At 40.6% G+C, this 15,911-nt stretch overlaps 1 protein-coding gene across 8 annotated transcripts; it reads right to left on the reverse strand.

The window, feature by feature from the left end:
* Window positions 1-43: 43 nt before the first annotated feature.
* On the reverse strand, window positions 44-15,634 carry malt2 (MALT paracaspase 2). 8 transcript variants are annotated; one of them, XM_061684647.1, is made up of 19 exons: window positions 15,499-15,634; window positions 15,064-15,215; window positions 13,232-13,398; window positions 12,824-12,954; window positions 12,588-12,747; window positions 10,658-10,845; window positions 10,289-10,385; window positions 10,149-10,202; window positions 9,425-9,511; window positions 9,107-9,133; window positions 8,157-8,360; window positions 7,311-7,488; window positions 7,155-7,229; window positions 6,961-7,088; window positions 2,253-2,402; window positions 2,114-2,168; window positions 1,937-2,039; window positions 1,099-1,236; window positions 44-1,018 (listed from the first exon to the last, which is right to left on the reverse strand). In XM_061684647.1, the coding sequence occupies exons 2-19, from the start codon at window positions 15,198-15,200 to the stop codon at window positions 731-733; spliced, it is 2,367 nt and encodes a 788-aa protein (XP_061540631.1). In that variant the 5' UTR covers window positions 15,201-15,215; window positions 15,499-15,634; the 3' UTR covers window positions 44-730. The 8 variants fall into 8 exon arrangements, with proteins under 8 accessions (XP_061540631.1, XP_061540629.1, XP_061540627.1 ...); XM_061684645.1 differs by having other exon boundaries at window positions 10,149-10,199; window positions 12,824-12,972; XM_061684643.1 differs by having other exon boundaries at window positions 12,824-12,972.
* Window positions 15,635-15,911: the final 277 nt, after the last annotated feature.

Below are 15,911 nucleotides of genomic sequence, written 5' to 3' on the forward strand. Positions count from 1 at the left end.
GTAAACACACAATTTACACTGTGCATTTATGCACAAATGCGTTTATTATCATAAAAAACTGTAATATACAAGGTCAGGGGTTATCATTTTTTTTGTGCCAGACACTTTACGGGGGCTGTTTACCTCTCAAAATCCTAACGTCACTCAAGAGTGTAGTGTACTACTACGCTACCGGAAGGGCGCCGGTTTGTATCCCCGCCCGAGCGCATGGCGTCGTTGTGTCCCTGGGCAAGGCGTTTAATTTAAGAAAAAAAATACGTGTAGAAAAAAACAGGGAAATTTGAATTGTCAAGATTTCTTAACACAAGTAAACAAAGCAGCCTAAAAAAAACCCACTAACAATAGTGATTGTTTGCATACCACCTACACTTATTGAATTGTGGTATTTCTAATTTGACGATAAATGTAATCATAACTACTAACAAAACTCGTTGTAATACCTTATCAAGATTTTTCGGGGTAAAGATGTTTGAAATGTTTGATTTGAGATATTTAATCTCTATTGGATTTTATTTTTTACAGTCTATTTTGTGTGTAATCTGCCAATTTGTCCAATAGTTACTGGTTTACAATGCCAAAATAAATGCTGTGATAATGGTTCATTATAAAAAATAAAGCTAGTGGTAGGTATGTTTGCACAGTATTGTAATGTATAGATGAAATAAAAAACTTGACACTTAAGTTCTTTTTTTATGAAATGTCACACTTTTTCTCCATAATTTGCTAAGGCTTAGTAGGAATGGTAATTCATTTTGTCCTGACATTTGTCTGCATTAGCAGGTGCAAATAGTGACCACGTGTCGGAGGCCAATGGGGCAAAGTCCTCGGAGAAGGAGGACACCTCAGCGATAGTGCACGTGTCCAGGCTGAGGGATGACGAATCTGAGTTCGGTCGCAGTTGACGGAGATTCAGTTTGGACACCAGCGGTTTGCCGACTGTAACATTTCGCCTTTCCTCCACTTCATCCTCCAAGTTGACGTAAGTGTATCGGAGACAGACGGCAAATGTGAGCTCCATCTGTAAGGCGAAACAAGCCTAAAAATATTAAAGGCGTTCATAAGGCGATTAGAGCTGATCATTATGAAAAGAGGCCTGACTTTGAGTCTCTGCAGGCTGCGAATGCGAGTGTACAGACTGGGGAGTTCGGGTGAAGGAAGTTGTTCTTTGATTAATAATAAACTGCCAGCTTCGAGCAGAGTTTCCTGATTGCTCTTCTTCAGGTCAATATCCACATCCTGCCATTAGAACACAACATGCAGTTAAGGAGAGGGAGGACAGTTTGCATAGTTCAGTATTTTGGTGTGCATCAAGCTCCTGTTTGGAACATTCAGAAAGAGATTCTGCCAAGACATTCAATATCCACTCATCCATTTTCTATAGCACTTGTCTTCTTTGAAGTCGCAGGCACATAATATAGACAAACAACTATCCACTCGTATTTGCACCTATAAACAAGTTAGAGAGTAAAAAAAACTTTTTTTTTGCGGGGGATTGTGGGAAAACCAAGGCAAATGCAAGCATGAGGAGAAAATACAAACTCCACACATGAAGGCCTGAGCCTTCAAGCCCAAAGGTCAAAACTGTGAAGCAGATGTGCTAACCACTAGGCCAAAATCTCCAATTTACACTAACAATTACTATGTCAACTGGGTAAATTAAATATTACACAACATCACATGGCAGCACAGTGACCTAGTGGTTAGCACATCAGATCTGAGGTTTGGGGTTCAATTCTTGGTTACGGCCTTCCTGTGTTGAGTTTGCATGTTCGGATCTTCAGATAAGATTCTCCCCATCACATTAAAATAAATACGATTTTAAGTAAAGTGTATTTCCAGACATTATCTGGCAAATAAACACCTACTCTGTATTAAATATTAAATACTGCACTAGAAAAAGGAACATATCACCATTGTGTGTGTGATCAAACAGTACCTCAGGAAAGTCAGTAAGCTGAGCAGAGCATGTCGGAATTTCTTTGGGCTTGTCCAGTATGCGTGTGTAGATGACCATAATGTTGGAGAATTCAGCAGCAAATCTACAGTGTATATTATGAGGAAATTTAACTCTTATTGGGGGAAAATAACTGACATCATCTGTTTTCATACAAACCCTAGTTGGACCTTCACACCGCAGTCAAATTGGATGAAATGGCTCTTCGGCAGAACTGTAAAGATGCAAATGTGCACATTTGAATAAGTAGTGAAGTTTACTGTGGTAAGATTGGACTGAGTGGTTTGAATTAATGTACCATGAGCTACAGCCCACTGTAGGTTACGAGTCGAATATGCCACAGAGCAGTCCGATGTCTGAATAAGGTCAGTGAGGGAACGCCGCTCGGACAGATTACTGCGGAGCTCCAGAGCCTGCCTCCCACGCGTGATTTCAAAGCGACCCATGTCTGGTTAGAGGATGAAAAAAAGACAAGATGGTCTGTTGTCATGGGATGCCCTATACAGCAAATGCAGAGTGCAGAAGCGGTACAATTTGGAGTTTAACTAACAGTTTACGGAAATAATGCCCCAAAAGTTAAATCTTGGATTATTAGAAACTTCATGAAACCTCGATATATGTCACTTCAGTGAGCATCTAAAGGATTACCGGTAACTCCACAAGTGTGTTTTGCTTTTAATTTGGCTGTATCTGTGTGACTCCATCACAAAGATGAACCAGTGACGGCAAAGAGGAAAACTGTCATGGTAACTAAAGAACCAGAAATGTAACAATAGGTTCTGGTATTAGCAACACTTCAGCAATACATACCCTTTTTTAAAATTTTGAACAAGTTTTGAGTTTGTTTATTTCCATAATTCCATTCAAAAAGTTAAACTTTCCTAGATTATAGATTCACCGCCCACAATTTAAACAATTTCAATTATTTATTTGTTTATTTTTACATAATTTTGGCTTCCAGCTCATAAAACCCACAAAATCAGGAATTCAGAAAATTATAATACTGTGAAGAAATCAGCCCAAATTTCGCAGGCTATAAATGTTTCAAACTGAGTGTCACACACTAATCATCTACTAAACCCAAAGCACCTGCACAGGTTTCCCCAGGTGTCATTAAATTGCTTCAGTTTGGTTCAATTGTCTGAGCTGGGTTCAATATGGAGAAGACTGCAGACTGACAACTGGCCAGAAGACCATCATTGATACCCTCCACAGGATGGGTAAACCACAAAGGTTCATAGCTAAGGAGACTGGGTGTTCACAGAGTGCTGTGTCCGAGCATATCAATGGAAAGCCTAGTGGAAGGACAAAATGTGCCAGGAGAAGATGCACCAGCAAAAGAGATGACCGTGGGCTTCAGCGGATTATCAAACAGAAGATTCAAGAATCTAGCAGAGATCCAGAAAGAGTGGAATGAGGCGGAAGTCACAGCTTCAAAAACCACTACATTCAGATGCATATGGGAGATGGGCTACAACTGTCAGGTTCCTCGGGTGAAGCCACTTCTGAACCCGAGCCAACGTAAGAAGCGTCTCAAGTGGGCCAAGGAGAAGAAGGACTGGACTGTCGGCCAGTGGTCCGAGGTCTTCTTTTCTGAAGAAAGTAAAGTGTGCCTTTCATTTGGGAATCAAAGTCCAAGGGTTTGGAGGAAGATGGGTGAAGAACAGAGCCCAAGCTGCTTGAGGTCCAGTGTGAAATATCCACAGTCAGTCATGATTTGGGGTGCACTGTCCAGTGGAGGTGTTGGTAAACTCTGCTTTCTTAAATCAAAGGTCACCGCAACAGTCTACCAGAATGTTTTAGAGGACTTTATGATTCCTTCTGGTGAGGATCTCTATGGAGATGCAGGTTTCATCTTCCAGCAGGACCTGGCCCCTGCTCATACCGCCAGAAGCACCAATACCTGGTTTGATGCCCAGGCCATCACAATGCTTGACAGGCCAGTCATCTCGCCGGATCTAAACCCCATTGAGAATCTATGGGGTATTATCAAGAGGAAAAGGAGAGGCACTGGACCCAAAGACAAAGAACTGACAGCAAGCATCAAGGAAATCTGGGCTTCCATAACTCCCAGGCAATGCCACAGGCTGATTGCCTCAATGCCACGGCGCATCGAGGAAGTGATTCAAGCAAAGGGATTCCCACCCAAGTATTGAAGATTAACAAATCGTTTTGGAAGTACCATATTTTGATTGATTTTAATAGGACCCTAATTTATTTGGGTTTTTTTCGACAAAAACTGAGAAGTAAATGGTGATTTCTTCACAGTATTCTATTTTTTTTTAAATTCTTGATTTCATGGGTTTTATGGGCTGGGAGCCCAAATTATGTAAAAATAAACAAATAAATACTTGAAATTGTTTAAATTGTGGGCCGCAAATATATCTATGAAAGTTTAACTTTTTGAATGGAATTCTGGAAAGAAATAAACTTTTCATCAGAACCAGAATCATCTTTATTTGCCAAGTATGTCAAAAACACACAAGGAATTTAGTTGGAGCCACTCTAGTATGACAACAGACAGTCAATTGACAGAGAATACTTTTAAGACATAAAGACATACAAAACCCAGTCACTGAGCAATAAAGGGTTAGCAGTAATGTGGTAATGCCGGTACAATTATTATTATTATTATTTTGACAATGTGCAAAAAGATGTAGAGTCCTCTAGCAATTAAAGCAGTTTGAAATGACTAATAAAACAATAGTCTGCTGTAATGACCAATGTGCAAAGGGCGCAGAGATTTCAAGAAACGTGTGCAGTTTAAAGTGACTAGTAGTGCGATAATCAGGGACAGTGTCAGTTGTGCAAATGTTGCAGATGCTACTCAGGCACATGAGTGGCCAGTATTGGTCAACAACAGATATGCAAACAGTGCAGCGTGGACAGACTACTATAGTGAGCGCACGAGTAATGTATAATTGGCCCGACAGAGATGTGACAACAAACTCAAGACAAAATTGGCAGCATGTTGCACTGGAATTGTAAATTTCCATGGTATTCAGATTTTTTTGGAAAGGGTCTGTATATACAAAATGCCGTGAGGTGACCATATAACTCTGCAACACTTCTTATTCCTTCTCCATGACTGTCTTCAACTACCGGAGACAAATTCCTTGTGTGTTTTGGACATACTTGGCAAATAAAGATGATTCTGATTCTGATTCAAATGGTGAGTAGACAAGTTTCGTTTGATCATACTGTATAGTGATTGAGTTTTCTTTTTGCATGCATGGCCCTTTAAAGTATTAAAATATTACTTAAAATATAACATGTATACTTAATTATTCTTTATCAATTCCATTCGGAAACACTTTGAAAATTAGAGTAAGTTTGAAGTTCTTGTCCCTATATAACTAAGTGGGTAGTTAAGTGTTTAATAATAATGACTGTCATTTCATTTCCAGTGTTTGCTTGCAAAAGGAAGCAATAAAAAGAAAAACGAGTTCACCTGTTATCAGCCACAACACTGGATACGATTGCGCAATCTAATGACACCCAATACAAGGGCTGTATCATAAATTCTGCCTTTACCATAGATAACAATGCTCTGTTTTGATTGACAGAGAGGTACAAAATGTTTATTATTGTGGTTATAGTTTGCGATGGTGAGCATTGTATCTAATATTTTGCTTACTACATGGGATAATACAATAATATAAGGCAAGAAAATATACAATAACACAAAATTTAAAAAAATGTAATTATGAATTAAGTATACAACAAACTGAATACAGTTCCATCCATTGTTTTTCACCATCCATCCTTTTTCTATAGCACATGTCTAGGCTTGTTTAGGCTCACAGGGAGCTAGAGTGCATCCCATCTGAAAGTTAGACTACTCACTGGAGTGGTTGCCATTGCCTGTCAATCACAGGGCACATGAGCCAGCCAACTGCTCACACTCAAATTCACAGAATCACCTAGAGGGAACTAAATCCATACTGGATGCATGGAAGTCAGGCAAGTGTAGTAACGTTATTTTGATATGGGCGACAGGGGCAGTTGCCCGACGCTTCTATCTTGATGAAAACAAATGGAATTGGAACGTTAAGCTGTCCCCCCACCACCCACTGTTGTTTTTTGATCGTACAATGACTGGTTTGGAACGAAGTGTTCTGTCAGCACCCATCCCCCCGGTCAACGAGAGACCTGGAGGCCGACATCGTAGGGTGTCGCACCGGGCGCATGAGCAGTGCTGACATGATTATGCGTCTTGCCACTGAAACAGTAGCCTACTGTGTCTGTCTGGTTTTTATTTTGTTTGCGTGTCTTAATGTTCATTTTGTTTTGTTTTTGTGTTTCATGTGTATTATGTATGACCTTTTTTTCCCCTGGAAGAAGAGATCTTGTATCTCAATGGGACAATTCCTGGCTAAACAAAGAATAAAGAAAATTTAAAAAAATAAAAAATACAATTTCAAGCCAGCACCGTTACTGGGTGAGAGAACCATTACACCACCCGTGAGCCCTGAATAAAGTTATGGGGTTGAATTCTTAAGAAATGTGCAGATTTGAATGTAACTTGAAATTACAGTAGAATTTCTATAAGGTGTACTATAACATTTAGCGACATGAGAGGCAGTGGCGGTTTCTGGCATGTGCAGTTTATGGAGCCGCACAGGCCAAAATGGATGGGGAGGCAGCAACACGCCCTAAAAAAATTGCTATACCAAATATTTTTTATTTTAAAATTTTATTTTTTATGTAATGTCAAAGGGGGGTGTCTCACACAGGGTACCCTTCAAACTAGGATTGAAACTAGGACTTCCACTGATGAGAGGGGCATGCAAAACATGCATGTTAGTTTCATTGAAGATTTGAAGAAAATAGTACATTAGTGTGAATCTGAGTATACAGTATGTGTGCTATATGAATAATCGGCAACCAGTTCCGGGTGTACCCGGCCGGCCCCTCACCCAAAATTAGCCGCGATTAGGCTGCAGCTCAACCACAACCCTAATGAGGACAGGCGGCATAGAAAACATAACATTTTACATACGTACCTTCTGCTACCCTGTCCAGCATGACCGTGACCTTCTCATCCTCGCAAACCCGCCGCTTAAGGAAGCTTATGAAGATGCCGTTGGACACACCTTCCCTCCTCACTTCGTAAGCCTCGGCATCGACACATCTAAATACAAAAAGGTGTTTGTAAATTGGTCTTTATATTACCACGGGTATTTTTGCTTCAACTTACGTGGCGTATCCAAACACTATATTTGCTGTCACCTTCAACAGTCCGGGTTGGACGGCAACTTCGTCGTTTGGGTTTCTAAAGGAATGAAAACAGTTCAAGCACAAATATGCACAGAGAGGACGTAAGATAAAAGGCAGGCAACATTTAATGTGAAACCTTTTCCGGCACATGTCCAGCAGGAACACGTTGAGTCCGGTCTCTTTCTCCTGCATCCTGGTTAGTATATTCTGCACACACAAGCAGTGCTCTGATGTGTACGAGGCTGGCGCATCGATGGGCACCATGAAACTGTTGCCATAGTTCTCATAACCGTGACCGGCAAAGTAGAGCAAGCCTGTGCAAGAAGAAGGATGAACAAGGAAGGATGAATGATGTTTGTTTTGATTCTTGTAAAATCATTTGAATGTGGTCATTTGCAGTAATTACTCTTCCAGGAAATGTTGTTCTATACATATAGGGATATAAGCATTTATTTGATAGATTAGTTGTGTTATTAATAAATACAAAATGTAACAGAAAATCTGAAACCACCATCTTTCCTCAGCTACTGGCCAGTGTGTAAATTTATTCAAGCACAGAGTACCAAGCATTCATTATAAGTAAGGCGTTTATTAAAGCGGTTGCCTTTATTTGTACAAAAAAAAATCATCATAAGTTTATCTTATTTGGATTTTTATAAAATATTGATATAATAAAACCAACATGTGCTAACACACACATTTACACATTTAATATTGTGATAATACAAATTGGTATATTACAATAAGTATTATACATCCTTACATCACATATGTATTACTACATATATATAGTACAGTATTATGATAATACAGTACAATTTACCAGTGTCTGTACATGAATTGCATTTGTAGGAATGCATTTTTATAACATCTTTCCAGTACAGTATTTCAATCTTTTTCATTTTGATTAAAATAATGTATTATTTGAGGAAATGCAGTACAAGACAACATCTTTTAAAGCTTCTATGCCCCAAAGACGAACCGTAAACTCCTTTGCCGAGGAGCAGCAGGAACTCGGTGACGGCGCTGTGCATTTCCTGCCAGTTGAGGTCCAGCAGAGAGACCACCTTGAAGTCCATTTGCCTGAGGAGGTTGCTCAACTCGTGGACGTCGGCCATGGGAGCGGACAGCTGAGTGTGGTAGCGGTAGTTCAAGTTGCCGATCAGGAGAGCCACTTTGTCTGTGGCTGAGGAGGGAAAGAGCTTAAGTGACGATGTCACGGCGTTGCAAGAAATTCGTAACACTTACTGTATACGTGTCCAATTAGATTCCTCAGATTTCGTCAATCGCTAGGAACAGCCTTTATGGGCATACAGTATATCCATGGTCATCAGATTAATAAATGTTCAATGCGACTACTTGGGCTGGGCGATATGTTCTTAATAAAAAATCTCTTCCTTTTTTGCCACCAAAAACTGATTTTTGTCCCCTTCGCTTTTCGAAAAAGAAAATGAAGATGACATTATTTAAAACAAGTTTATATATATTTGTTTCTTTCTTTCTGGGAATTGCTTTATTTCTCCTGATAACAAACAAGTTCTTCTTGTAAAAATGTCTTTTGTCAAAAATATGTACTGCATGTAAACACGATCCCAAATTAATAAGCATTTTAAATGTTCAATAATTTAACATAACAAAATGAGCCATCAAACTGCAAGGATTGCTTGGTTCATATGTCTGTTGTCGAACAGTAAGGCTACACCCCCTCCAGCTCAGTTGCTGTCTTTTCTCATGTAGAGCTGTACAGGTAAGGCATGGTGAACTCGCCAGAATATTTACGACTTGCAAGCACATACCTCGGGTCAAAACATTCCAACGGGGATAAATCACTGCTTTTGCAACGTCGAAATGGCTTTGGCAATGTTCAGCGTGATAAATTACTTGTCATATGGAAAACATTGTTGTCTATTTCTTAGCGGGAATGATACTCACTAGTCACTTTGAAGTCACTGGAGGTGTCTGAAAAGTCAATAAATATGGTGACCAAATTGCTAAGTATCAACACTGACTCTGCTTTTGCAAACTTGCTCCCCTGATCGCATCCATTGTTAGTGTAAGCAGTACACAACAAGTCCTTTAAACTAAGGAAATCGCAAAAAAAATAATCCTGACAAAAAAAAAAGTATTTATTAATTAATCGATAAGATCACCAAGCCCTACCGATTACTTGAGTCCATTAGGACATTTGCAAAGCATCTAGGGATTTTTATAATATGCTGTGATGAAATAAAAAGAGAAAATTATTTTTACCATAGAACTGCTTTGATAATGGTGGTGGATTGGTCATCTGTGGACATACTCCTGCACTGATGATAGGCCTATCCACTTCCTGGGATTCTATAAACATAAAAAAATTAATTTAAAAAAATTTAATAAATATGTGGTCTGCCTAGTTTGTCTAAAAGCAGCATTATGCAAACAACTATTTCTCCATTTCTATAGCACGCGTCCTCATCAGGGTTGTGGCTGTGTTGGAGCCTATCCCAGCTGACTTTGGCCTGGATGCGGGGTAGACCCAAGACCGGTCGCCAGCCAATCGCAGGACACGTATTGACAAGCAACCATTCACAGTCACATTCATACCTACGGACAATTTAGTCTTCCGTTCAACAATTCCTAACATGCATGATTTTGGAATGCGGGAGAAAGCCAGAGCATGCGGGGCAAACCCACTCAAATGCAGGTAGAACATGCAAACTTCCAATGTCACTGTCCAGATTCAAACCCCAAACCTCAGATCTGTGAGGCAGACATGCTAACCACTGGATCACCATTCATTCTATAAAAACACCATTAGGCTTCTTTTCATGAAAGAAATGCTGAAGCGGATTTGTTTGTCCAGTGCTCTGTTTTTTTACAAATGTTTACACTGTAAAACAAGAATTAACAAGTGATGTACTAATGAACAAAGCAGAGGAAGTGAACATATCTTCAGTTCCTCTCTGCATAACTAGATATTTTGTTAAAGGAATACCTAGGCCGCGGTCAACTGCTACCCAGGAGGGATCAGTGATGGAAGTTGGGCCTGCTTATATGTAAAGGGAAAAAACATGACATTATATCTCCAGAAGTGTCATGCAATATAGATGAAAAATACAATAAACCATGTTTTACCAATGGTGACAGTAGCAGGCTCACTCCACACCTCGTGATACAAGTTGAACACCTTGCATCTGTATTGCCCTCTATGTGCTGTAGTCACACACGGGATCTGGAATGTCAGAAACAGAAATTATATTGTATTAGTGATGCACCGATACTTTATGACTACTGTCTTTGTATGGCAGTTGGGAATGCTGCATTGCCTGTACAGTTCACAAGGTTCGTGATTAAGTTTCATTCTATTATTTCCTTTGACATAACCAGTTTTCTAAATGACAACAACTTGGAAGTCAACAAGCATCATGGAGCTGATCGCATTCACCATTGGAGGTCAAATTACAGTATGATCTAAAGATATGGGAATTATGACGTATGACTTACTTTGAGAAGACAAGCCTTGCTTTGTGGCATTGGAGCCGAGTTGTGGTACCACTGGCACTGGGCAGGAGGATTGGCCACGGCAGTGCACTCCAGGAGTAGCGCGTCACCCTCAGACGCCACTTGGGACTTTGGTTGGTAGATTATATGCACCCCACTGGATGACCCTGAAAAGATGCTGCTGCTACATCCTGGAATGAAAAGATTTGAATAGGTTCTTGTTCACTGGCTGCACAGGACTGTACCATTTTCATCCAATTAGTCACTGGAAACAGCAAAAAGGAAATTTATTTCCTGTATCTGCATTTTAATACAGATTCTCACCAACATTTAGGATCTATTTTCGTGACTGGAGCAAATCCATGGCATGGTAATTTCCCCCAGCGCATTTAAAAGTGGGACGTACACGTTGATGTGGGCATGTTCACGGCTGACTCCAAATCCTGTCCAATCGAAACGGGTTCTTTCATTCCCTTTAAAAGCGGAGCAATAGTCTTTCCATTTGCAAACAAATAACCATCCACACTAGACCCAAGACCGGTCGCCAGCAATTTAGAGTCTCCAATCAATCTACCATCCATGTTTTTGTAATGTGGAAGGAAACCGGAGGAACCAGAGGTGTTTGCTAAAAACTAGGATAGGCTCCAGCAAACCTGCGACCCTAGTGAAGATAAGCGCTGTAGAAAATGGATGGATGGTAACACTCTATTACGAATAAGTCATTCTACCAACATAAGCATACTGTATGGCGCTAATATTGGCTTTACAGTGCTAAGTCTAGCTTAGTACTGCTTAAACATTTGTTGAAACTGGAATGCATTCTGTGACTATCACAATTATGCACTTTCATAACTTTGTACCACTATGAATGGCCATGTTTCAGAATCGTGCTTGCGCACGTCAGTGACGGGTGCGGCTTTGGTCAGACTCGAGGTGGAGGAGAGGGGATTAGTGAAGTGAGTCGAAGAATTGCAAACTTTCCATCCATCCATCCATCCATTTACTGAGCCGCTTCTCCTCACTAGGGTCGCGGGCGTGCTGGAGCCTATCCCAGCTGTCATCGGGCAGGAGGCGGGGTACACCCTGAACTGGTTGCCAGCCAATCGCAGGGCACATAGAAAAAAACAACCATTCGCACTCACAGTCACGCCTACGGGCAATTTAGAATATATATATATATTTATATATATATTAAAATACGTAAAATATATTTTAAAATACATTTTAGGCCCGCCATACACCAAGACGTGTCTGAGAGCGACTGAACTGTACAATGGCGAAGACTCCACGCCTTACACGAGTAAACTCACCCTTGCATATATAAGCAACTCGCTGAAACGGAAAAACTGCGATACCTAGTGCACTTATCGGCATTATTGATATTAGCTGCAGCAAAATTTCATCCATCCATCCATCCATCCATTTTCTGAGCCGCTTCTCCTCACTAGGGTCGCGGACGTGCTGGAACCTATCCCAGCTGTCATCGGGCAGGAGGCGGGGTACACCCTGAACTGGTTGCCAGCCAATCGCAGGGCACATAGAAACAAACAACCATTTGCACTCAGAGTCATGCCTACGGGCAATTTAGAGTCTCCACTTAATGCATGTTTTTGGGATGTGGGAGGAAACCGGAGTGCCCAGAGAAAACCCACGCAGGCACGGGGAGAACATGCAAACTCCACACAGGTGGGGCCGGGGATTGAACCCGGGTCCTCAGAACTGTGAGGCTAACGCTCTAACCAGTCGGCCACCATGCCGCCCAAAATTTCAGTTTCTGCTATTCAATCTTTATTTTCAAATAGTTTTACATACTAGATTGGTTTGCAGGGTTAAGAATTTATTTTTGCCTGAATGGTGCTTGTCAACATTTATGTTTGAACTCTTCAAGTGCTATAGAAAATGGATGGATGAAGGAGAGCGGGGAGGGTCATACCTGGACTTATGCCAGGTGAAGGTTGAACCAAGCGCACCTGAGCCCACTGGGAGAAGACGCATGCGTTTCCATGGTTAACCCGACAGATGTAGCTACCCTGGTGCTCGGGGCCCAAAGGACACACAATGAGCTCAGGTGTGTGTCCAGTTGCTTCCAAAATCTTACACAGAGAAAGAGACCACTATAGTAATGATTTCATCTGAACTCAACATCTTTTTTCCAATAGCAATACTCACCTCCTCTTTGCCTTTGAACCACTGGTAACTTAGTCCAGGAGGGCCAGAGGCCTTACATGTCAACACTACCTGGCTGCCCAGTGTCGCCCGCTGGGAGCTAGGCTGTACTGTGACCCGGATCAGCTCTGTTGCTGTTTTACAAGGAGAAACTATAGCTAATTTTAGACAATAATGCCTCCAAATTGCTTTTTTAAAATGACAAATCCGACATACTATTCACAATTGGCAAAGTATCAATCTAACAATATGTTAATCATTGTTATTATTATATTTGTTTTATTGACACAATAACATGCACTTTAAAAAAAAAAAAGAAGAAGAATTCATTGTGAATTATTTTGCGGACCTCCAAGCTACGGTTTAAGAAACCCTATTCTCGAGTAGACATTTACCCTGGTAGGAGCTTACCCATAACGGTGAGGAGCTGCACAGCCTCCCGGTGATCAATCTTCCTCAAACACTGTAGCAGAAACAGCATAGAACAAGCTCGCTCGACCAGCAGATCTAAGAAGCTACGTCCCGGGCTTCCTGTCGCACTCAGCACCTGGAGCGAGCAACTGGTCACATCCCTTTCACTGCATGAAGGAAGTTGAGTGTGTTACATAGTATCATTACCATGTTATTACTTTATATGGGGTGTTGGACCTAAAATTCCCAGAATTAATGATGAATTTAACTACTGTACACACATTTGTGATAATGTGATAACTGAGATGATTATTGTTACTAAAGAGCCTCCACAATTGTCTAGGGATGGATGCTGTGCTACAAGTTCCCCACATAATTAGATTTTTTTTTAATGAACTACGCATGCGTTGAAAGTGGTTTGCACATCTGTCTCACAATTCTGAGGTTCTGTCTTCGAATCTCAGCTCTGACCTTCCTACATGGAGTTTGCATGTTTTCCCAGGGGTTGTGTGTTTTTCTCCCGGTACTCTAAATGTAAAGAGTTCACGATGAGGACAAAAGCCCTGGTAAACACTCAATAATATACATCAATTTCTATCCTTCCAATTGTAGGAACAGTTTAGTGCAAGGACCTTTTCTATTCCACTGTAAACAAGATAAGCTCGATGAGGAAATTCTTTATTAACACATTCACTGCCATTGACGGCTTTAGAAGTCAAATATCCGTGTTAACTGGGAAGGCTGGCAGTGAATGAGATAAAGGGGTGCCCGGAGGATTTTGGAGCACTGTAAGACATTCCTGTAAACTTAACGTTATTTATCACATACCTTACAGTAAAATACTTTAGAGTGATTTTACAGTAATTAACTACAGTTTTCACTGCATAATGGAATTTTTGGTTGACATCACACAGAGAGTTACTGTATTTTACATGTAGCAGAATTGTGAAGTCATTTGCTCCATTGCACCATAAAATGTTGAACTGTTGCAATAATAAAGACATTATTCCTTATTGTTAATGAACGATAAGGATTAACGTAACATTGATCATGTGTGTTTATGTTACCCATAGTTTGTTGAATGTGTCTTACTAACTCTCAGGTTACATACAGTATACATTACACTTTGTTTTCATGAAACCCTGACTGTGGGTTGTGTGCAATAGCGTGACATCCCGGTCAGTTCTTCTAATATAAGCATTTCCTGATTTTCTTCTTCTGCAAGCCAAAAGAGCTCCCTTTTATGTAGTGGAACTAATTACTGCAATGAATATAAACATTGATTTGACACTCTTGTCATTAATTTACTGTAAAACCCTATAAAATGTTTGACACTGTGTGAAAGAAGACCTTTGGGATGATCCAGGACAGATAAGTAACACAAATGTCTTGGAAGTCTTGATTTTTTAGTCAGAAGAATGAAAGCTGTAGCAGGTGCACTAAAAATAAAGTCTAAATACGGTAAATTTGAACAATGTAGAAAAGTTCATTTATTTCAGTAGTTCAAATTAAAAAGGGAAATTCATATATAGTATTACACAGATTCATTAACTATATTGCTGGGAATTTCCCACCATATATAATTTATTGAGATGCACCAGTTTTCACTTTCACTTGCTGCAGTACGTGTATTGGCCAGTAGGTATCCGAGTACTTTTGCCCAGAAAGCTAGACCAAAACATCTCGTTACAATATAATTAATAATATAATTATGCAATTCTAAACGATTCGACGGATTTTGGCAAAACTTTGCTCTTTTACTCGATAAAGTCTTCTTATTTAGTATATATAGTTCATACGACACGAGTGCCGATGGTGCGTTCATGGCCCACCTGCAGCGGAATTTCGGCTCTTCAGAAACAGCTTGGGCCAGCTGCCTCCATCCGCAGGTGGAGTTGTCCAACATCGTGGCCAGCCTGTCGAGCACTTCTACAGGCAAATTAGCGAGACTGTAGTTAAACTCCTCCATCGTTTCGCGTGTGAGCTATGAAAAGAAGAAGAAGAAAAAAAAAAGACACACAAGAGACAGGTCACTGGGAGAAAAAAGGAGCACGGTGAAAGAAAGTAGTCCCAGTAAAATATTCACCACTGGTGGGGGGATTTCCCCGATTAAAAAAAGGAAGCGAAGCTCTGGGTGGGTAAGATTGAATCGGCTCACCACTGACAAACTACAAGTTTATCACGACGTGAACCTTGTTTCAACACGCCACTCCAAATTCGCACTTCCGCCATCCGCGTTGTTGTGACAAAACTCGTTTAAAACTTACCGAGTGACTCGACGTAAGATTTCAAACTAGTCGCGTGAGACGTCCCTGTTGGTTGTAAAATAATTGATGTGAGTCATTTGAACACTCGGATGATCATCTCGGTTCCTCATTTAGTTCCATCTCCTGCATAAAGGGGTTGGTTCGCACGTGTTGCCATGGCGACCACACCGCGGTCAATGGTACACACCAAGAGCGTAACCGACATTAAAAACTGTGGCGGCCGGAAGCGAAACTTGATTTGTGGGCTCTCTGTCGCTGCCATTACTCCTGATTATCGATCATTCATGCTATAAACGTACTGCAGCAGTGTGTACGCTACAAGAGAAGATTTGTGTTGATTTACACATTCTAAGTGACCGAGATACTGAAAATAATCACCACTGACTCACTTTAAAATACAGTAGCATAGTATG

The sequence above is a fragment of the Phycodurus eques genome, chromosome 8 (genome assembly GCF_024500275.1).
Source record: "Phycodurus eques isolate BA_2022a chromosome 8, UOR_Pequ_1.1, whole genome shotgun sequence".
Lineage (NCBI taxonomy): Eukaryota > Metazoa > Chordata > Actinopteri > Syngnathiformes > Syngnathidae > Phycodurus > Phycodurus eques.